The sequence below is a fragment of the Odocoileus virginianus genome, chromosome 27 (genome assembly GCF_023699985.2).
Source record: "Odocoileus virginianus isolate 20LAN1187 ecotype Illinois chromosome 27, Ovbor_1.2, whole genome shotgun sequence".
NCBI classification, from domain to species: domain Eukaryota; kingdom Metazoa; phylum Chordata; class Mammalia; order Artiodactyla; family Cervidae; genus Odocoileus; species Odocoileus virginianus.
Window position 1 is genome coordinate 34,636,347 of NC_069700.1, and position 22,102 is coordinate 34,658,448.

A 22,102-nucleotide genomic window follows, 5' to 3' on the forward strand; every position below is an offset into this window, starting at 1 on the left:
ACACCATCTTTAGTTGCCAATTCATGGTCCAAGATATTGCCAGCATTTCAAGCAAACATCATATCCACATTCCTGTCAACAGAAAAGGATAGGAAACAAGGCATGTTCTCTCTTGCCACCTGGCCTCACCTAGTTACAAGCTATGGGGAATGTGCTACTCATTGCAGATGGCCATGCATCCAGATAAAAATTCGATGCTCTCTTGTTAAAGATAGTAAGAAGTACCAGGGTAAGCAATCAGTAATGTCTAACTGCCACCCTAGGCTCTCCTGTTTTTCTTCTTTTTGACCTCTTTACATGTTTCTCTCTCCAGCAGAGGCCTGAGACTTAAAGAGGGTGAAGAGGAGGGAAATACAGCATTTGAATGGAGAGGTAAAATTCTTTGTCCTACCTTTTACTTCTGTATTCTTTCAACAACCATCCCCCAAAAGTGGATGTGAGGTACAGGCAACAAGGAGGCGGGAAGGATTAAGAGACTTGTTTCTAAGGGTCCCTGTGAAAGCTAAATACTTAAAAAGGGCTTTGAAATCTTGGCCTCGTGTGCTGAGTTCAAAGTCTCATCATTAGATAAGGACATAAGTCGTCTTATGGGCTTTTCTTAACTGACAGCCAGGGAAAGATACTTACTCAAAAGGAACAAGTAGGGAGAAATTGGACAATCACCTGTAGGTGATCAAATACTATCATCAACAAGGGGGGATGCCTGTGTGTGCCTGCCTACAAATATGATATCCCAGGGATGCAAATGAAGACATGTACCCAAATGCAATCATAAGGGAACATCAGGCAAACCCAAAATGAGGAATGAGGAACATTCTATTCAACAAAAGATGGTGAGATAAACAAAAGATGGTCATGAAAGACAAAGAGAGGCTGAGGAACTGTTCTAGATTAAAAGGAGACTAAAGAGATGTGACCCAAAAAAAGTACATGATTCCAGAAAGGATTCTATACAGGAAAGGGGAAAAAAATACAAGGACAAATATGAAACATGGGTGGTAGATTATTGAATCAAGGTTGATAACTAAAACCACAGTGTGTAAGAGAATATATTTATTCCTAGGAAATACACACTTAAGTATTTATGGTAAAGGGCATAATATAAACAATTTACTCTCCAATGGTTCCAAATAAAAGAGAGAGCGAGTGAGCAGAGGGCAAATAATAAAGTGAATGAGGCGAAATGCTAACAGCTAACAAAAGGTGATGGGTGATGCTGGTCAAAGGGTATATTAATATTGCCTGTAGAGTTCAACTTTTCTGAAAGTGTGAAATCTACCACCCTGAGCCTTAAGGATTCCGAAGTGGATCAGCAATAAAGAATCTGCAGGAGACAAGGATTCGATCCCTGGGTCTGGAAGGTCCCCTGGAGGAAGAAATGGCAACCACTCCACTATTCTTGCCTGGAGAATCCCATGGACAGAGCAGCCCAGTGGGTTACAGTCTATGGGGTCACAAAGAGTGGGACATGACTGAGTAACTGAACACACACCCTGACCCTTAAAGAGCAAGAACAATAACCATAATCGTTTGTTTTATTCCTGCACTTGTCTGATGAACTATTCTAGATGCTATATTTGATCCTGTGCCAGAAAGACTGACCTTTTTGTTTTTAATTAGGAGAGAAAGAAACATCTTCAGTTAGTTAATGTTTATTAAGGTTTTCATGTAAACAATATACTGGGCAAGTCTTTGGGACACTTCTGTCATGGAAACCTAAGGTCAGCCAGGCTTTTTCCTTCTGTTCACTTAATGAAAGAAACCATCTGACTGAAGTTATATAAATGGGACACGCACTTAATCGTCACTGGACTTTTTCCATACAGGATGACCAAGTTAGCCTGCAGCTCTATGCAAGGATCCCATTTCTCATGCAGCTTGAAATTAAGGGGCCTGGCATTCTGACAAACCATTAAAGCCAGACAGCAGACATGATGACAGCTTGGATTTTTAATACCCTCCTCATAGCTTTGGATCTGCCCATAGAGAAGGAAACAAGCATGTTATCCCACATTGACCCTAACTTCTTCAGTTCTTGATATCTAGTAGATTCTGGTTTGCACTTATACAGATGCTCACATTACAGCTGACTCATATTTTAGAATTAAAACCAGATGTCTAAAGGCATAAAGCAATAGCACTAAGTTTAAGCCTCTTACAAAGGAAACATATGATAATCATTCATTATAATAATAGTTTGCCCTAGAAGGAATTAATAAAATTTTTTTAAAAACCTTCTTTAGAATTATTTATTCCCACTTTTGTTCACTGTTAAAACTTCTAAGTCATATTATTTTCCTGAAACTTCGTAAAACACTTTTTTCAAAGACTCTACAGAAATGTTTCTAGAGTGGATCAGTTCAGTTTAGTCACTCAGTCGTGTCCGACTCTTTGCGACCCCATGAATTGTAGCACGCCAGGCCTCCCTGTACATCACCAATTCCCGGAGTTTACTCAAACTCATGTCCATCGAGTCGGTGATGCCATTCAGCCATCTCATCCTCTGTCGTCCCCTTCTCCTCTTGCCCCCAATCCCTCCTAGCATCAGGGTCTTTTCCAGTGAGTCAACTCTTCGCATGAGGTGGCCAAAGTACTGGAATTTCAGCTTCAGCATCAGTCCTTCCAATGAACACCCAGGGCTAAGCTCCTTTAGGATGGACTAGTTGGATCTCCTTGCAGTCCAAGGGACTCTCAAGAGTCTTCTCCAACACCACAGTTCAAAAGCATCAATTTTTCGGCACTCAGCTTTCTTCACAGTCCAACTCTCACATCCATACACGAACTACTGGAAAAACCATAGCCTTGACTAGATGGACCTTTGTTGGCCAAGTAATGTCTCTGCTTTTTAATATGCTATCTAGGTTCAGCTCCTCTTATTCAACCCTAAAAACATACTGTGGAAAAATCTTCCTTTTAGGAAAACCTGGGTTATTCCTAGTGTCTGAGGGTATTTTTAAAAACCTAGATAGATACCTGTGGGCTTCCTGTGTATCCACAGGCTCTTTACCCTGGACCTGACAGAGCCATCCAAACCAGAAACTTGCTGAGTCACATATAAGCTCAACTGGCATGGTTTTCCCTAACAAACCCTTAAGTCTGAAGAAGATTTTAAAAACAAATGTAAGCTATAAAAAGACACACAAACTATCAATTTCTGAGACTTAAGTCCTCCTTAAAAAGATGTGACAATAAAAAACTAAAAAGCAACAAGTAGTCCTGGCAAAAGCTCAGACTAAGAAGCTGACTTAGCTTCTACAGAGGCTGAGCATAAAGATCATCTTGCTGTAAGAATCTACCCTCTTTCTAATCTCTTGTTTACCTAGATATGGTGGTTTATTTGCCTAAAGTAGCTTTTCTTCAAAATATTCACAAGTTTCTACAAAAAAAAAAGCAATCAACCTATCATCATTTAAATTTCTAGCTACAAATCTTTTAAAAATTATGAACACACACACATATATACAGTTGTATTCTTGAGTATAATAGATCCTAAGACAGAGCTTGCCAAACCCACTGAATAGTCAAAATTTCTTAGGGAGCTTTCTCAAAACACAAATTTCCAAAGCTCTAAACTAGATACACAGAATCAAAATCTGGGATCTTTTTTTAAAATCTTTATTGAATTTGTTACAATATTTCTTCTGTTTTATGTTTTGATTTTTTGGCTGCAAGGCATGTGGATCTTAGCTCCCTGACCAGGGATTCAACCTGCGCCCCTGCACTAGAAGGGGCAGTCCACTGGGCCACCAAGTCCCCAAATCAGGAATCTTTACTTTGGGAAAGGTCTTCTGTAATTCTGATCACCAGCCAGTTTGTAAACTGTTGGTTGAGGGCACCCTCTGCCATAGCATTACATTTAACAATAACCTCAGATGGCAAAGGTGGCTTTTTTCAATAGAGAATGATTCAAAATCCGACAGATACCAAAAAGTGGCAAACCTTTCTCATTCATCCCTGTCCCCTAGCCATTCTTTTACTTTTTACAGTCAACCAGTATTTCCAGTTGCTGGACTGTCCTTCCAGGGATCCTTTAAGCACACACAGGCATATACAGGTATTTCCTTTACAAAGGGACAGCAGCAAACAAGACATCGTTACGTGAACAAACCAAGATTCGGGACAATGTGTATCTTGGAAATCTTTCCCCATCAGTTCAGAACTTCCTTATTCTGTTTCAACATGCATGGTATGGGCAACAATGTGGATGTAACATCTTTGATCAGTCCCCTCTCATCAGACACCAGTGTGATTTCCAGTTTTTTGCTATAATCTTATACACATGTCATTTCATACAAGTCTACCTATAAGCTAAATCTGTTCCCTGAACTTGGAAACGCTAAGTCACACAGGTACTGTAATTCTGAGTGATACTGCCAAACTGCCCTCCCCAGAGGTTATAACAATGTTTACTCCCACTTGTAACATGAACCAGGAGTTTAGATTTTACACTAAGCTGAACAGTGGCAATGGCTTACTTTCTAGATGCCTCCCTGAAAATATCCTCCTTTCATAGCCTGGTAACATAACATATGACGTTCTCAAGATACCTTCTGCACAATGAAAATCTGCCTAAGTTTTCTATTACTAGTAGAGAATTTTCTATATGAAGCCCAAGAAGAAGAGGAGCTGAGTGAAGGAGAAGCTGAGGTTAAGGCAGTTCTTGGCAAGCTGACATGCACTCTCTGTGAAGCCTTTTTCCCTACTTCAGCATAAAAGTTTATGTTTCTTTTAAATTAAACTTGTCACCTAACACATAGACCCATCTCAAAACTCATTACTGGGCACTCCATTGCACTCCAGAGAGAAGAAATCCAGTTCCACGCACCAGAACACCGATGCAAGCTTCTCTAACCAGGAAACCTTGACAGGCCAATCGTCCAACCCCACCCACTGGGTGAAACCTCCATAAATTAAACTTGTCCACTTACTACACAAAGTATTACTGATGTGAAAAATTAACCAGGTGCTCTTTATTATTTTAATCGACAAAAGCTCTACAAATGCTGGATTTACCAGTTTTTGCACAAGCGAACTTTACTAAATAAAGACAAGGCACCCCACAGGGACCCAGTCTACAGCTAAGGGAAACAATGTCAGGCAGAGGGCATGCTGAAGGGAGAATGAGCTAGAGAAAGGTAACAGGAATCTCTGTTATAATACAAAAAGAACACAGAAGGGAGAAAAAAGGGAACACACTTTTAACTAAAAGAGTTGACAATTTTATTTTCACATTTCACAATACAAATGAAAATTGTTTATTCTGTCCCACTACTTCCCTCCAAAACTACTCTCTCTGATAGGAAGGGGAAACAAGTTTTCCTTGTCATGCAGTTAGAAAACACCCCGAGTCACAGCACCATGATCTCCTGGTGAAGTACAAGTAATATAAAACTGATATAAAGAGGCTCCCCAATCTCCTTATCTGTCTGGTCGGGTCATTCCTGGCCGGGTGGGCACCATCATGGGACGGGCAGGAGGTCTCATCATTGGGGGCCCAGGCATCATTGGCATGTGGCCTCCCATAGGCGGCCTCATTCCAGGAGCTGCAGGCAAAACAAAAAAAGAAAAAAAGAGAGTCAAAAATACTACTTATGAGAGCTTGATGGGACTTCAATTAAAGACAAAAAAGTAGCCCCCCCTGCAAAATGCTGGAAAAAAGACATACTTGACAGAAGAAATGCAACAAATCCATCACATCTGTAAATTACTTAGACATTCTCAAACAAAAAACAAAAAGGTCAACACAAGAACCATATGGGAATCACGATCTAATGATAGTAAGGGGGAAACTATTAATAGATTGCTTTCCAGAAATCACCAGGGACCAGTTCCCTAAATTGACCTTTTTTCTCACTCAGGGAAATTCACAGCTAAGTCACATGTTACTCAGTCAGCTCTTTTAATCACTTCTATCCACCATATAACCAGGAGCTAGTTCATGAATGTACACAGGCACAGAGGACAATCTTACCACTAAGCGTTTGTTCGGAGTTGTAGGAAAGGTGAGCAGGAGGCCCATGCTGAGAACCTGTTAGTAACCATACTTAGCTCAAGTCAAGAAAAATAATAGGCAATAATGTGATTTATAACAATTAGCACACACACACAAATCTGATTTTTCTAATGCATTTCAGAAACTATAAATGAATTTTTTTTAGTGTCCCATCAATGTAATTAATACCAGCCAAATAAATGAGCCAGGGAAGGGAGGGCAGGCAGACAGGTGAGGGTGGGGAGGAATACAGGCAGCTTCATGGGGCTGGCAATGTTCCACTTTCTCAGCTGGGTGTTGGGTTCACGGTATTAATTATATTATTATGCCTCATAATTTTCATGTTACGTAGCTTCTTTTTAACTATCAGATTTTACCTAATCATTTATTTTCAACTAAATCATTTTGATTAAAGGCTTATAATGGTTCAAGAGAAAACTATATTTAAAGTTGAATATAGCCTTATCACAAAAAGCAAAACACATATATATGCAAAAACACAAAATCCAACAGGTACAGAATTTATTTTAAGATAAATTTCAGCAGAAACAGAAAATATTAAACTTCTAAATATCTTATTAAGACTCCCTCCATAACATAACCTGTATTCAGCATCACCTGTATCAGTTTCTTAAAAAGAAACTGATCTAGACCAAAGATTAAAAATGAGGCCCCTGAACACTTGTTTTCTTTGGTCTCCATAGTGCATTAAACCTTAGTTAGTTATCAGCAATGGAAACTAATATGTCTTGTAACTAACAAGTATTCCTTTTTACATCTTTTTATTGTGGAAATGTTCAAGCATACACAAGTAGAGTAAAAAGAATATAATGAACATCCATGTACCCATCAACCAGCTTCAACAATTATCCACCCGCAGTCAACTTTATCTTATCCCCACCCATTCTTATCCCTGCCCACTCCCCAACTACTCAATTATTTTTAGTGAAATGCCATACTTTATTATTTTATCCTGGCTAAAAATAAAAACAAAATACTCAGGCAAATTAGCAACACCACGCCTGTATTCTCAAATGTCAAGCACACATTGATATTGAGTTCTAGAAGCTTACTTTACATGAGTCAAAGCATTTCCCAATCACATCCCTAACACCTCCAGGAATCTGAATTTGTGACCCTAATTTAAGAATGTAAAAGACATCTGAATCACTTAGACTGTGTTCTGGATTTACAAGCCAGTAAGGCACGAATTTTCCTTATCTAAACTTTCCCCCCCTTAAATGACACCCACATCAAGCATACTGATTGCTTCTGACCAGGAAGCTACTATATTGTCTTACCAGTTGGGGTGTAGGCTTCTTATGTCAGTTGTATGTACTCTAATTAAATAATTTATTCTGCAAACCAATGAAATACAAATACAGAAAAAGAACTGTTTCTGTAAAAACTACACTGGTTACTAAGAAAGACTCAGGCAAATCATCCACCCAATGTACTCACAAATTTGGTAGGCAAGAAGATCATAAAAAATAGGAACTAAACTGCCTCACAAGGTCTCTAACCACTTCAAAGAAAAATGAAACTAAAGCTGGTAAAGGATGCATTATGAGTGTGGCTTACAGGTTTATGCAAGAAACATATGATGTTCCAGTCAGTAGATTCATTCTCAAAGCAAAGGCCCTGACCACATATCAGAAAACTACAAATCAATGTACATTTATGTTTATGTTAAAATCAAATGTTTGAGGTATAAGTTTTTTTTTCCCTTCTGAATAAAAAACTACCAGGCCTAAGACTTTTTTCATAATTACTAATTAACCCACTTAACCTGAAAGATTAAAATTAGCAATATGGGGGCAGTTCTGCCCCAAAACAAAACTGAGGAAAGCAGCAGCCTAAGTATGTATCTACCCTTCTCCTCATTATAATCAGCCAAAAGTCAGGAGGTGCAAGTAAAAAGAGGGTCAGAGGAGAAGAAAAAAAGAGGCAGTCTTATCTTCCTTTCAGTTGCACAAGGTCTTTGGATACCATCAAATTACACTGATAAACAAAGTACTTCTTTTTACTATCATAGATTCACCAAATGTAATTTGTTGCAGTACATTTAGACAGCTAATTAAGAATTCTATTTAAATCAAAACCTAGAACACAATGGAGCATCCAAGAAGGAAAGAGACCCAAACTTACCAGGCCCCACTGGCATCATCCCAGGAGGAGGGGGGCCCATCATCGGCATCATGGGAGGGCCCCCCATGTGAGGTGCAGGCATCATCCCAGGACGAGGAGGACCCGCTGCAATAAAAAATGGGACTCAGACTGAGATATTCTTGTATATTAACAATTTCTCTTTTTAATGAAATAGGGCTTCATGACCTGGCCCAAATTCTGCAATAATTCTGTAATTTTTTATGATTTGTTTTATAATAGTAGATTGACAAAAATCAGCTGGCTACAAAACTTTAATTACGTTATGACTAAAAACAAGCCTTCCCAGACAGAAGTGTAAAGTGAAGATAAGTTTCCCAAGTTAAATTCCAACAGTTTTAAATTTTAAACTCTATCCTCTATTAAAAAAAAACATCAAAAAATTGATGATCTTAAGCGACAAATACCTAATTTCAATTTCAGGTCTTTTTTTTTTAAATCAAAACCTAGGTTTAAAAGAGTCTTTGGAAATATGATAACGTATATGCAGAGATATTCCTGACTCTTTCACAGCAGCAACAATCTGGAAGAACTTACATGAGAAACATATGTATGTTTCTTACATATCCAACAATAAGAAAATGGTGAGGTTAATTATGTACATTCATACCACTGCCTATTCTACTATGAAAAATAATGGAGTTGAGTGCCAGCCAGTTGGGACAGACTAGGGGAGAGAGATGACCTTAAGGTGCTGTGAACCTGATCAGGTCCCAGGATGGCAAGATTCCAAGAAGGGACTGGTGGGTCACTAACGGTCTAGCCTACTTCTCTGTGTTTATATCCATGATTACTTACAGGACTGAATTTAGGTCTCAGTTCAATTTCAATCTGAACCCTTACAGGAGGGACAAAGAACTTAGGCCTAGTTATTCTATCTCCACCTGTCTGTTCTGCAGAAACAACAAACCTTTCCGAACAGAAGAGTCCTTTGACCCACTCCTAACTATGCAATTTTTGTCTTTCTCAAGGTATATATATTGGTGTTAGATGGGTTACAAATTTGGGAGAGACTGAGGAGTTTATCAGCTGTTTCAGTCCTCCAGTGTTGCATTCATAGCAGTAAATAATTTAATACCTTAGCAATACCTCTCTATACATCAGCTGATAATCACAGGTACATTCGGAGCTATCCATTATATCTGTCTCAGACCCACTTGAGATCTAGTAATAGTGCAATAAGAATGTAACTCTAAAGATATTTTAGAAATTATACCACTGAAGCTGTCATTTATTTCTGTCTATATATTCACCGATGCAACGGACGTGAACTTGGGCAAACTCCAGGAGATGGTGAGGGACAGGGAAGCCTGGCATGCTGCAGTCCACGGGGTCACAAAGGGTCGGACATGACTGGGTGACTGAACAACAACATTCATCTGATGAGCATCTGAAAGCCTACTGTGAGAGAATCTCACTAAATCAAGGATAATCTTCCCAGTTACACCTAATAAGGTAAAAACTTTACAAACTTACGGAGACTGGGGGGAGGTGGGATCATTGCCCCTGCAGGAGGAGGAGCAGAGAATGGAGTAGGAGGTATCTTTCCTTGTTGAAATGCAGCAGCTTTGGAGAGAGTAAGCAAAAACAACCCATTTAATTACTAAAATAACCACGTTCTTTACAATCTTTAATGGTCCCATTATTTCACTCTAAAAATCTTTCATCTAGCATTACAACACCATGGTCAAACTCAACTTTAAGTACTCACCAGCTAAAGCTGCAATTAACTGGTTTACTGATCTGGGTTTTTTAACCAAGTTTTATTTCATCAGCATTCCTATGGCTAAATAACTATGAGAGACTAATTAACTGTGAGTGAAAACCTCCCACCTATAAATGTTTTACCAATGAGAAGCAGTCATCTCTAATCTGCAGATGCAGTTTATACTCAATTTAAGCTGTTCAGTTTTATTTGAAAAATGTGTGATAAGTGCCCAGAGGCCAGGCTTTGTAAAATTTCAGTCCTTCCTATATATGCTTTCCTGCATCAAAACAATACACCATTTTGGTTCATCAGTTTTGAAATTAATGCACTAAGCTATGTTAAAGAAACAAAGATTTCAAATTCAAAGCCAAGAGCCTGCTCTGAAGGAGATTATGATCTTTAAAAAAATGTCCGATACAATTACCGTTTAATTTTTCTCTCAGATAACATGAGGCCAAATGAAAACAAAAGAAACTGAAGACTGTTTATATTTGTCTTGGGAAAACAGTCATAAATAAACACTAAAATACACATGCTTAAAGTCTGTTCTTGAATATGCCTTTCTCAAGTCAGTGCAGTCTGCAGCCCAGACACTCCCCCATTCCACTCCACCCTCACTAGTGCAAAGGAGGTCAAATCACTCAAGGAGATCATTGATAATTCACATAGACCAATGCAAAAAATGACCCAGAGTGAGATTTATGAATAGCTATTCACAAGACCCCAAAGAGCCTGTTCTAAGGGATCATATCCCCCAATAAAGGCTTTTCCAATCAGGACACTTCCCACATCTCGTGCAGGAGAGCCTGCAAAGACTGAAGAGGGAGTGGCAATGCCACTGGCTCAGTAGCGGACTCAACACAACCGTGAACATCAAGTCCATCCCCAAGGGCTCACTTCTTCTCCTCTAAAAGTTTTTCATCAACACCACTCACTCATCCTTACAATTTTTTCCCAGATGAGATAATTTCTGAGATTCGTCCCATAATAATCCAGGAGGGGAAAGGAAGTAGATGAAGGCTCTCAACAAGGGGCAGTTTTGTCCCTGTTGGGACACCAGGCAGAGAGTGGAGATACTCGGAACTGCTACAGGCGGCTACTGGCTATAGGTCAGAGGTGCTGCTGAACAGCCTACAGCGCATGAACAGCCCCCAACAAAGAACGATCAGGCCCCAAATATCAAGTGCTACGTGAGACAACTTTGGTATAAACAAGACAATGCTGCAGCTGAATGATACAGGTGTGGCAGTCACAGGAGGTTCTTTCTTTAAAGTTCTCCTTCTACTGAGCTTAAAATTTCTCATGACAGTCTTGCTTACAAAAAAAAAAACACACCATGATCAAAGTCCACATTTGCCTGCCAGCTGTGGGTACGATGAACAATTAGAAAAGGCCATGTTTCAGATACATTAGGATGATCAAACATAAAAATACAGTATCTCTTTCTGGCAGTGCTTTGTACCTTACCACCCCAAACAATAAAAATGTTCCTAATTAAGCAAAACGAGTATAGCATGTACGGCAAGAGTCCAAAACATACCCAGACTATTCTGTCTTATCAGTTACTTCCTTTGTGACCAGTTACCTTTGTCAGGACAGGAAGAATAAGTCTCTTCAAAGAGAACTACAAACTCACCTCTACCTTTTCACACTGTAATAGGAAAACCAATCTAAAAATCACAAATCACAATAAAGGAGGTTATAAATTTGCTACAAAATCTGGTCCACATCAAGAGAAACATTAGACTACTCATTCTTCTCTACCCAACTTCCTAGTCTAACCAATATCTGATTGCTCTAATGTCAAAAATTAATATTAATGTTTTCCTATATCCCCAAGAAACCAACAACCTTCCACTTCTTTTATTCAGCACATCAGAATGATCCTATTTATCATTCAGAATGAGCTGCTTCTCTGAAACACAACAGAGACACAGGGACAAGAAAGAATGGGACCATTCTATCCCACCAGAACAGGAGACTGCAACGTACTGGTTTTGTCAATCAGGCTCTGAGCCTGCTCTTCCATCCATTTCTGATAGTAGTCTTTCACATTCTCTTTGTGCTTCCTACCACTGCAGTGTGTCTTTCTCACAGATGGCTGTAAAACAAAAAGGTAGTTATCAGTCAAAGAAACAAATAATCCGAAACCAGAAATTTTCTGAAGCCTTACCTTTTTGTAGGTAGCCTCACTACCTTTAGCAGCTTTAGCTGGGGGTGCCAAAGCATCACTAAAAACATTTTCCAGAGATGTACTGTGGTAATTTACCTACTGCATGTGTTATCTAAACCAGGGCCCAGCTACCTGACTTTGTCTATGGAGAGTCTACTCTTCTCTCCACAACAGCAAAGCCGAGTAACTGCAACAGAGACCGTATGGCCCACAAACCTAAAATAATTAAAATCTGGCATGTGAAGAAAAGGTGTGCAATCCACTGATCTAAAACACAATAGCATTTTAGTGCCCTTTCGTAGGTTATTCTGTGGAAAATCAATATAGCTTACATACATTTAAATAACAGTTTATGGAAATATGGTCTTTTAAAGGACCATAGGTCTAGAATATAGATTCTATGTGAATCCCTCACAGACCTTTAGCTCATCTAACAGTTTTACTGAGATAAAACTGACATAAGAAACTTCACACACTTAACCTTTTAACTTAACACTTATTTAACTTTTACTACATGCCAGACACCATGCTACGTACTTTACAAGTAGTGCCTCAATCTCCATAAGACCATATGTGCACAATACAGTGAAATACCAATCTGAAAGAATGAACTGCTGATATATGCAATACAGACAAATCTCAAAACCATGCTGAGCAAAAGAAATCAAACATGCAGAGTATCTAAGCCTCCATTCAGATAAAGTTTAAAATCAGTAACAATGATCTTTAGTCATAAAAGCCAGATCAGTAAGGGTAGGGGTGCACAGGGACTCACTACAAAAAAGCACAGGAGAACCTTCTGGAGTGACGGAAATGTTCTATGTCTTTATGCATACAGCAAGCTGTAATCATCTGACAAATCATCAAACTGTACACTTAAAATATATGCATTTAACTGAATATATGTAATTCAATAAAATTGATTTTAAAAACCACAAGGTTATCATCTTCTATTTATGCCTAAAGATGTGTCTCAAAACACATGGTAAGTAGCAAACCAAGGCCTAGAATCCAGATCGCACTCAGATGCACCTCATGACTGCCTTCCTCCCTCTTACCTCCCTTCACATGATTGCTTCAGCTGTAGCAGATATGACCACTATCACATAAGCAAAAATTGTGTGTATCTCAGAAACTGGTGTGTATCTCAAGATATTAATACCATTCCCTGTCTCCCAGTCACTGCTTACACTAATACCACAATGATGCCTTAAGCCTAATAGCAAAACTATGCCTAAGAACCAGCAAAAAGTTAAAGCACTGAACCTTCTATACATTTCAAAGTCCACCACAGGGACTGCTTCAGTCACCATGGAAACTTATTTTCACAAGGTATCATGTTAGAAAAACAGTATTATAGGGATACCTGACGTGTCTTATAAAGAGATATTTATTATGAAGAGAGACTTTTCCAGTTTCTGAATTCTAGCATTAGCAAGCAGAGTGAGTATATGACAAAATAGCACTGGAAAAGGGTAGAAAGGCATAGCCTCCCACACAAACTTCAGAAAATTACAATGAAGGGTTTGACCTAGAGAGGGGGTTAGGGACACAAAAACAAAACAAAAAAGACAGAGCTCTGTAGGCAAGCTACTACTAATACCAAATGACTGAGAGGGCTCCTCCAATCTGTAATAATATAATATTTACAACCATTATTTCTTTAGTAGGAAGAAATACATATTCCACAAATCTATTAATGCTGAATTACAGCTGACCATATGTTAGAATTCCAAATGAAGTGACAACCGAGAAATCAGTTAACTTCTTGCAGCTACTATTCATGATGACATCATGACTGAATTTTGGCTTAATCAGAGATCTCTGATTAAAAAACTTGAGAGGCAGTTCTCAAGGTGTGGCTCACAGACACCATTCAAAGTGCAAGACAGAAGAGTGAGTTTTAATGTTAAGAGCACTTGACATGGTTTAGATTCCAAACTGCAACTAACTATGTGTTGAGTTTTGGTGCAGTAATACAAGAATATTAAAGAATATCCACAAATATCTCAAAATAATATTAAAGTACTCCTAGATCCTACATACATGTGAAGTTGGATTCTTCATATACTTCAACCAAAACAAAGTGTGACAGATTTAAAGTAAAAGACAATTAAGTCAGATGTTACAGAAGACTCAAAAAAAGTTAAAATGCCATTCTTCACACTAAACTTTTGTTTTGGAAAATAGCTATTTTTCACTTTTAAAGTGTTACTTCTGCTATCATTACCTTAAATGAATTAATATTTTTAAGTAATCTCAAATACAGAAAATTTTAATGGCGATAAATCATTTAACCTACCATCTAAGAGTGCAATTTCTAAGAGTGTAAAGGGACCGCGAAATGAAAAATTTGAGAGCTGCTGGCATAGAAGCTTTGGACTTAGACTGCTTGGCTCATCTTCCACCTCTACACAACTTAATGGTTTTGTAACATCCAATTATTTATCCACACTACCTCAGCTTCCCTCTCTGTAAAATGGGAGATAATACTAACTTCATAGGATTATCATGGGCATTAAACAAAATGATACTGTAAAGCATGTGGAACACTGCCTGACACACAATATTCAATCTTAGTTGTTGTTATTATCTGTTAATTATTTTTTAATCAATATACTCTCCTCAAAATGTAGGCATTTCTTTCCAATTTAGTCAGTCAAACATTTGAGAGCCTTGACACAAACAAATATTAGAACCTCAGGACATTTTCCTAGAGGTTTTACTTGTCACAGACTTTTTTCTTCATCTTTAAACTTGCTAAAGCTTTTATTATTGTGGGTCTCCACTGAAAACACTGACTGATGGAAGATTGACTTTGAATTATAAATACAGTTACAGGAAGGGTGGAAAAACAAACACCCCAAGTAGTTTCTTCAAGCAGTAGCCCTTAAACCTTAGCAAGATGAAAAGCGGAAATTACAAAAAAAAAATTTAAATCTAATTTATTACATACAAGGCTTTGCTTAGGTTTCCTTTCATTAAAAAAAAAAAGTAACAGTTTTATTGAGCTGTAATTCACAGGCCATACAATTTACAAATAAATTTCAAGTTACAAAATAATGGCGATATTTCCCTTGAGTTGTACAATTATCTATTTTATACATAGTAGTTTAAAACTCTTAATCCCTTATCCTATCTTGCCTCTCCCCACTTCTCTCTCCTTACTGGTAACCACTAGTTTTTCTCTGTATCAGTGAGTCTGTTTGTCATATACATCCGTTTTGCTTCATTTTTTTGGTTCCACGTATAAGTGATAAAAAAGAGTATGTTTCTTTGACAACCTTATTTCACTGAGCATAATACTCTCTAAGTCTATCCACGTTGTTGCAAATGGCAGGCATACGGTTTTTGGAAACTGAAAAGAAACACTACTTACAGAGTCATGGGTGAGGTATGTGTCGCAGTAGTCACAATAAAATCTGGAAAAAGGAGGGGAGGTAAAGAAAAAAAGAGAAGATGACAACCAGTTAACAGATGCCCATCCAAGCTGCTATTCACTGAAGCTGAAATATAAAATAAAGTAAAAGACCTATTCACTATATGAAGACCTCAAACAAAACGTCCTGACACAAGTTAAGCTTTTTGGCTGCCTCTGCGGAGTCGACCTCCGCACTCGAAAAGGAGTAACGAGAAATCCGGGTCGTCCGTCCTTCCCCTGACCCGCTCGCTCCCCCAAAGGCTACCGGAGCCAGAGCCCGCTCTGCGTTCTCCCGCAGAAAGACAATTAGTAACCGTGGCCGCGAACACCCAAGTACAGGCCCCCCACTCACTTAGGCATGTTGCTCCACAGGCCGTTGGCAACTCCGTTCCGCGCCGCCTGGAAGTGACGCGCTCAGTCAGAGCCGACGCAGCGGAAGTGACGAATAAAACGCGACTTCAGAAATCCAATCCCAGTCATCCAATCCTCCAGCTGCGTTGCGCAGGCGGTAACTTCGTCGTGGGCGGGGAGAGGGGCGGGGCTTGTCCTGCGCGTCCCTTCACCTAGATGCGGGCGGAAAGTGGGGGTACCGAGAGTCGCGGTGAGGTTTAGTCGTCGATCTCGAAGCCGAGATTCTCGATCTTCCCGGAAGTATGTTCATTCTGGTATAAATGCTGAGAAGACAGCAGTGAACTAAACAGGCAAAGATCCTTGCTCTCGTGGAGTTGATATTCGAGTTGGGGAAGACAATAAAGTTAGTAGGTAGTGGGTTAGATGGGGCCAAGTGAAATACAATGAGGGAGGAAATGAAGCATGAAAGAGTCCAGTCTGGAATAAGACAGAGAAAGTTTTCTGACAAAGTGACAACTGAGAAATGATAGGTTTCTTAAAGCAAGAAACCCAGGCGCAAGCCAGTTTATATACCTTCTCTTTGTGAGCTCACTAACCCCCGGAGGAGGCAGAATCCCCAGTTTCAAATCCGGTCGCTGCTTCTTAGCTATGCTGCATATGCTACTTATAATGCAGTAGCATATAAGTGTACTTATTATTACTTTCTGAACCTCAGTTTCCTCATCTGCAAAATATGGATAATAGTTCTTACTTGTGGAGTCAGGATGAATTAGATGTGGAAATGTTTGTACAGAATTCACTACAGTGTGCATACTAAGCCCTCCACAAATGAAAGTTATCTTTACATAGGAGGAAACTATTAGACATCACTTGTCCAGTGTTACAACTCTTTTAGAAATTGTCTAGCAGGTTTTTCTGGTACACACTGGAAAACAAAAAAAAAAATCCCTTTTCCAGGGAATTCCCTGGTGGCCTAGTGGTTAGGATTCTGGGCTTTCACTGCCATGGCCCAGGTTCAATTCCTGGTAGGGGAACTGAGCCAAGCATCTGGAAAAAAAAAAAAAAAAGCTTGTCTATTGGTATAACCTGGTCTAGTAACAAGGCCAAACTTTCTGCCTGGTGTATCAGACTCAGAAATGACTTGACCCTTCTTTCAGAAAACAGAAATAGTGTGAGGAACTGGAAGGAGAAGCTCTTGCTGCTTTTGCTCCATATTCATCAATGGTGCAGTTGGAACCAAAATAATTATAATTGTTGCTTTATTTGAAAGTTGGCTAAGTGCTTTTGTTGACCGAAAAAAAAAAAAAAAACACAGCCTTAAAGTTGAGAGTTATGTTTTATTTATTGGACAAAACTGAGAGCTTAAACCCAGAAGACAGGCTCTGAGGGACTGCTTGGAAGAGGTAAGGGAGAAGCCAGAATATATAGGAGTTTTGCAAAGAAAAATCAAAAGTAATTAAAGAAAACCAGAAATCTCAAGTTAATGAATTTATCACTTTTCTATGTGTGGGAAGAGGCAAGAGTCTGGACATACTGAAATTATTCCTCTGATATGCATCTTAACTATCTAGGGCCAGTAGCCTGCCTTCCTCTACTCTGAAACCACTCAGTGTTCACACTGAGAGTGCCTGCAGTGGCTGCTGGCTTGATAGCACATCTTTTGTTTGTTGATATGGCAAGCAACATTTTTCATTCACAGTTTAAATGTATTACATATTTAATCTATTCAACAACACTGTTATTCATATTTCAGACGAGGAAACTGAGCTTTAACAAGGTTAAATATACCACAAAAATTATTTTCTGGTCTTTAAAGTTAACTGCTTAGTGAAGTTGTCAGGCTTTCACCACCCCTAGTACAGTGCTTCATTTTACTGTCATTAGTGTGGAACAATCAACTATTGTGTGTTTCCTGATCAGAGGCTAACATTAATAGACACCATCAACTATCATATAATTTTACCAAAAATACTTAACCTGGGTCTAATAAAGTATGTAGTAGGATAGGCAAGAGGATCTAAAGTAAAGCAAAAGGCAGTGAACAGATTCAGAAGGTGGTACATTCTGTATAGAACAACTGGCCTTTTTAAGTTAAAAAATAGTGTCTTTCTACATTAAAATATTTTTGAGAGACATAGCAACCAGATGTAGTGTGTGGTCCAGGGTTAGATCTTAGTTTGGACAAACCAGCTATAAAGAACATTTTGGGGAAACTGTCTATGCCTTAATGTTACAGTACTACTAACCCACCTTTATCCAGACAGCCTGAGTTGATTATTCTTGAAGGGAAAGATTCATGAGTTATGTTTTGATTTTCTTCCTCCTTCCTCTCTGTCCTGATCCTGGGCCAGTTTTACCCTCAAATCCATTCCTCATCATCCTCAGCTCTTTTCAGCGTGGCAGTGGGGGGCTGACAACATAAGGAAAGGCTACATGTCCTGGACTCCTGGGCTGACTGGGCACCACACTGAGTTGCTGGGCCCCATCAATGGTAGACACTTCTGCAGATGGGATGGATCGAGGAAGAAGCCAGACTATCCCCACCCTCATCCTGTCCCCAAACAAGGATCCATCCCAACCCCAAACCTCAAGCTCTCTCCTCCTATCTCTTTGGCTCCAGCTTTTAGCAGATGATCCCAGCCCCATGGTGACTCCATGACCTTCTGCCTCTCAGTTTAAGGGTGGCAGTAACTGCTTGCTATTGCTTATCTTTGGGTTACTTCACTGTTTTCTGTTTCCCTTTTTATCCCTGCCAACATCTACCTAAACTAATTCTCAGTTTTAAATACTTAGAGTTGGGACTTGCCTGGTGTTCCAGTGGTTAAGAATCCACCTTCCAATGCAGATGGCACAGGTTCAGTCCCTGGTTGGGGAACTGAGATTCCACATGCAGTGAAGCCTGCGTGCCACTCTAGAGAGCTCGGGCGCCACAGCTGCTGAGCCCACGTGCTCCAGAACTCACACACTGAAACCAAGACCTGACACAACAAACAAGTCATACCCAGAAGATCAGTGCTTAGAGTGACCTCTTTCAGAACTCAGAGGATGACCTTACTGTGGAGTCCTATCCCAAGATCACAGGTCTGAGGCCTTGTACCGAAGCCACAGATATGGGCCCCATCTCCAAGGTCATTTACAGAACTGACTGAACCCCACTGTAACCATTGCCAAAAGCGCCCCTGATCCTTAATGGCCAGCTCCTTGACCCCATATTAGGCAAAAATGCCTATCCCAGTACTCACCCTGTGGCACCATAACCTAATGCCACCCTTGCAGTTGGAACTTTATTTGTCTTAAGACTATAAAAATTGGCTACCAACCCAAGAAAAGCATTGACTCTCCCTTGAGCCGGCCCACTGTTCTTACAGTGTCCCTTCGACTCTCCCTGGTCTGTCAGGAGTTCGGCCCACTGTGCTCAAAGTACCCACGTTATCTCCATTCTTTGCTTTCAATAAGCTCACTCCTTTCTGAGTTACTCTGTGTCTGGAAATTCTTTTCCACTATCAACCGTTAGTTCCAAGGAGTTCTCTCCCTCACAGCTTGTCTATGGCCCTATTATCTTATAAAGGGCTGCTTTTCACACTTTTGGAGCTCATTTGTTACCCTCATTCCCCTAGATCTTTGAGGAAAATTCCAAGTGCGTTTGAAATGTGCTTGAACTCTTTGTGTGATATTTTTTAAAAACTCACAATGTTTGCAAACTACTTTATAATACATCCATGGTTTTCAATTTTTCTTAAGTTTATTTCACACTTAAAATGAATTTTACTTCTTTAATTTTGAATAGGTAATAATAGGAAAGTGCAAGTTAGTCTCTCAGTCATGTTCAACTCTTTGCACTTCCATGGACTGTAGCCTGCCACGCTCCTCTGTCCATGGAATTCTCCAAGCGAGAGTACTGGAGTGGGTTTCCATTTCCTTCTCCAAGGGATCTTCCCAACACAGGGATTGAACCTGGGTCTCCTGCATTGCAGGCAAATTCTTTACCATTTGAGCCACCATATGGTGTGAAATTAGAAAACCACAGAAGAGTATACTCCCCAGGCACACCCCTCTTACCAGTTTCTTGCATGTCTTTCCAGAGATAGACTATGCATATGCAAACATAAAATATGTTTCCTGTTTCTATTTTTTAAATGCACAGAATTTCATTGTGAAGAGAACATGGCAATCCACTCCAGTATTCTTGCCTGGAGAGTCACGTGGACAGGGGAGTCTAGTGGACTGCAGCCCATGGGGCTGCAAAGAGTTGAACGTGAATGAAGTGACTGAGCACAGACATAGTATTTCACGCATGAATGTACCTTAATTTATTAAATCCTCTATTGATGAACATTTTATTTTCTTGGACTCCAAAATCACTGTGGACAGTGATTGCAGCCATGAAATTAAAAGACGCCTCCTCCTTAGAAGGAAAGCTATGACAAACCCAGACAGCATATTGAAAAGCAGAGACATCATTTTGCCAACAAAAGTCCATATAGTCAAAGTTATGGTTTCTCCAGTGGTCATGTACAGATGTGACAGCTGGACCTTAAAGAAGGCTGAGCACTTAATAATGGATGCTTTCGAATTGCAGTGCAGAAGAAGACTCTTGAGAGTCCCTTGGACTGCAGGGAGATCAAACCAGTCAATCCTAAAGTAAATCAGCCCTGAATATGCATTGGAAAGACTAATGCTGAAGCTGAAGCTCCAATACTTTGACCACCTGATGTGAAGAGCTGTCTCATTGGAAAAGACTCTGATGCTGGGAGAGATTATAGGCAATAGGAGAAGGGGGTGGCAGAGGATGAGATGGTTAGATAGCGTCACTGACTCAATGGACATGAACTCCAGGAGATAGTGAAGGACAGAGGAACCTGGCATAGTGCAGTCCATGAGGTCACAAAGGGTCAGATATAACTTTGTGACTGAACAACAACAACAAATTGATGAAAGTAAATTGTTTCCTGTCTTTGGCTATTACAGGATGCTGCCATACATGGTTAAATGCCACATATCCAAGTATATTTGTAGGGTAAATTTCTCGAACTGGAATTACTGGATTAAGGAGCCTTGCTTTTACAAGTTTGAACTCTAAAGCCCACATGCTCTAGAGCTTGTTCTCTGCTACAGAAGAAGCCACCGTGATGAGAAACCTGCAGACCATAACGAAGGGCGGCCCCCACTCGTCACAACTAGAGAAAGCCCACATGCAGCAACCAAGACCCAGTACAGCCTTAAATAAATGAATAACAGGGCCACTCAAACTGCAGGGAGTGAGGGAGGAAGATTCAAGAGTTGGGGAAATACTTTTTTCAAAGAAGTACAAGGAAGCATTCTGGGCCAAAAATGGTATGTATAGCTGCCACTGTTAGTCATATCTAGGCCAGTTTGCAAAGCCCACATGGAAGAAAATGCCAATTTAAGAGGGTAATTTCCACTTTCACTACCAGAGGACTAGAGTCATTAGTAACTTAGCAACCTATACCTCCCCTCCCCACTCGCCCACTCCCCATGCTAAGGCACAGTAGGTAATATTCAGTTATTCAATATTTATTCAAGAAACATTCAGTGAGCACCCAAAGTGTTCAGGTCTGTATTGTGCACTATCAACAAGGAAATAAATAACACACTGTGCCACCATCAAGTTTAAAATGGGGGATAAGACTTCAACATATAATTATAGCATTACATGGTATATGAATATTCATGAAGAAGTAGTATGGTGTAGTGGTAATGAACACAGCTTCTAAATCCAAATTGCTTATTGCTTTGACTTTGGGGAAGTTGCTTGACCTTTCTTTGTCTCCATTTCTTCATCTGTAAAATGGGGACAGTAATAGTACTTACTTCATAGGGTTGTGGCTGTGAGGAGTGAATGAGATAATTTTCATAAAGCACTGAATACATGGTAAGCCTACAGCAATTGGTGGATAGTGCTGGCGCTGTCAGTAATAAGAAAGGGTACTAAAACCTCAGAGCTCCAACATCACTCATTATCAGAGAAATGCAAATCAAACCACAATGAGGTACCATTACACACCAGTCAGGATGGCTGCTATCCAAAAGTCTACAAGCAGTAAATGCTGGAGAGGGTGTGCAGAAAAGGGAACCCTCTTACACTGTTGGTGGGAATGCAAATTAGTACAGCCGCTATGAAAAACAGTGTGGAAATTTCTTAAAAAGCTGGAAATAGAACTGCCATATGACCCAGCAATCCCACTTCTGGGCATACACACCGAGGAAACCAGATCTGAAAGAGACACGTGCACCCCAATGTTCATCGCAGCACTGTTTATAATAGCCAGG

At 39.7% G+C, this 22,102-nt stretch overlaps 1 protein-coding gene and 1 non-coding gene across 3 annotated transcripts; one reads left to right on the forward strand and one right to left on the reverse strand.

The window, feature by feature from the left end:
• Positions 1–5,196: 5,196 nt before the first annotated feature.
• SNRPC (small nuclear ribonucleoprotein polypeptide C) lies at positions 5,197–15,913 on the reverse strand. 2 transcript variants are annotated; one of them, XM_070456574.1, is made up of 7 exons: positions 15,813–15,913; positions 15,419–15,461; positions 11,859–11,967; positions 9,635–9,724; positions 8,141–8,245; positions 5,972–6,028; positions 5,197–5,543 (listed from the first exon to the last, which is right to left on the reverse strand). In XM_070456574.1, exons 1-7 carry the CDS (start codon positions 15,818–15,820, stop codon positions 5,419–5,421), a joined length of 537 nt encoding a protein of 178 aa, XP_070312675.1. In that variant the 5' UTR covers positions 15,821–15,913; the 3' UTR covers positions 5,197–5,418. The 2 variants fall into 2 exon arrangements, with proteins under 2 accessions (XP_070312675.1, XP_020744359.1); XM_020888700.2 differs by lacking the exon at positions 5,972–6,028 and having other exon boundaries at positions 15,813–15,911.
• Positions 15,914–16,686: 773 nt separating this feature from the next.
• Positions 16,687–16,749, forward strand: LOC139031674 (U7 small nuclear RNA). Its single transcript, XR_011484175.1, has one exon. It is a non-coding gene; the product is annotated as a U7 small nuclear RNA (small nuclear RNA).
• The last annotated feature ends 5,353 nt before the right edge of the window (positions 16,750–22,102 follow it).

Excerpts from the sequence above, each read along its gene's own strand:
- SNRPC (XM_070456574.1), bottom strand. Across the intron at positions 6,029-8,140 it reads GATGATGCCAGTGGGGCCTG|GTTCTCAGCATGGGCCTCCT; the intron begins GTAAGTTTGGGT and ends GGTTACTAACAG. Across the intron at positions 5,544-5,971 it reads CTCCGAACAAACGCTTAGTG|CTCCTGGAATGAGGCCGCCT; the intron begins GTAAGATTGTCC and ends TTTTGCCTGCAG.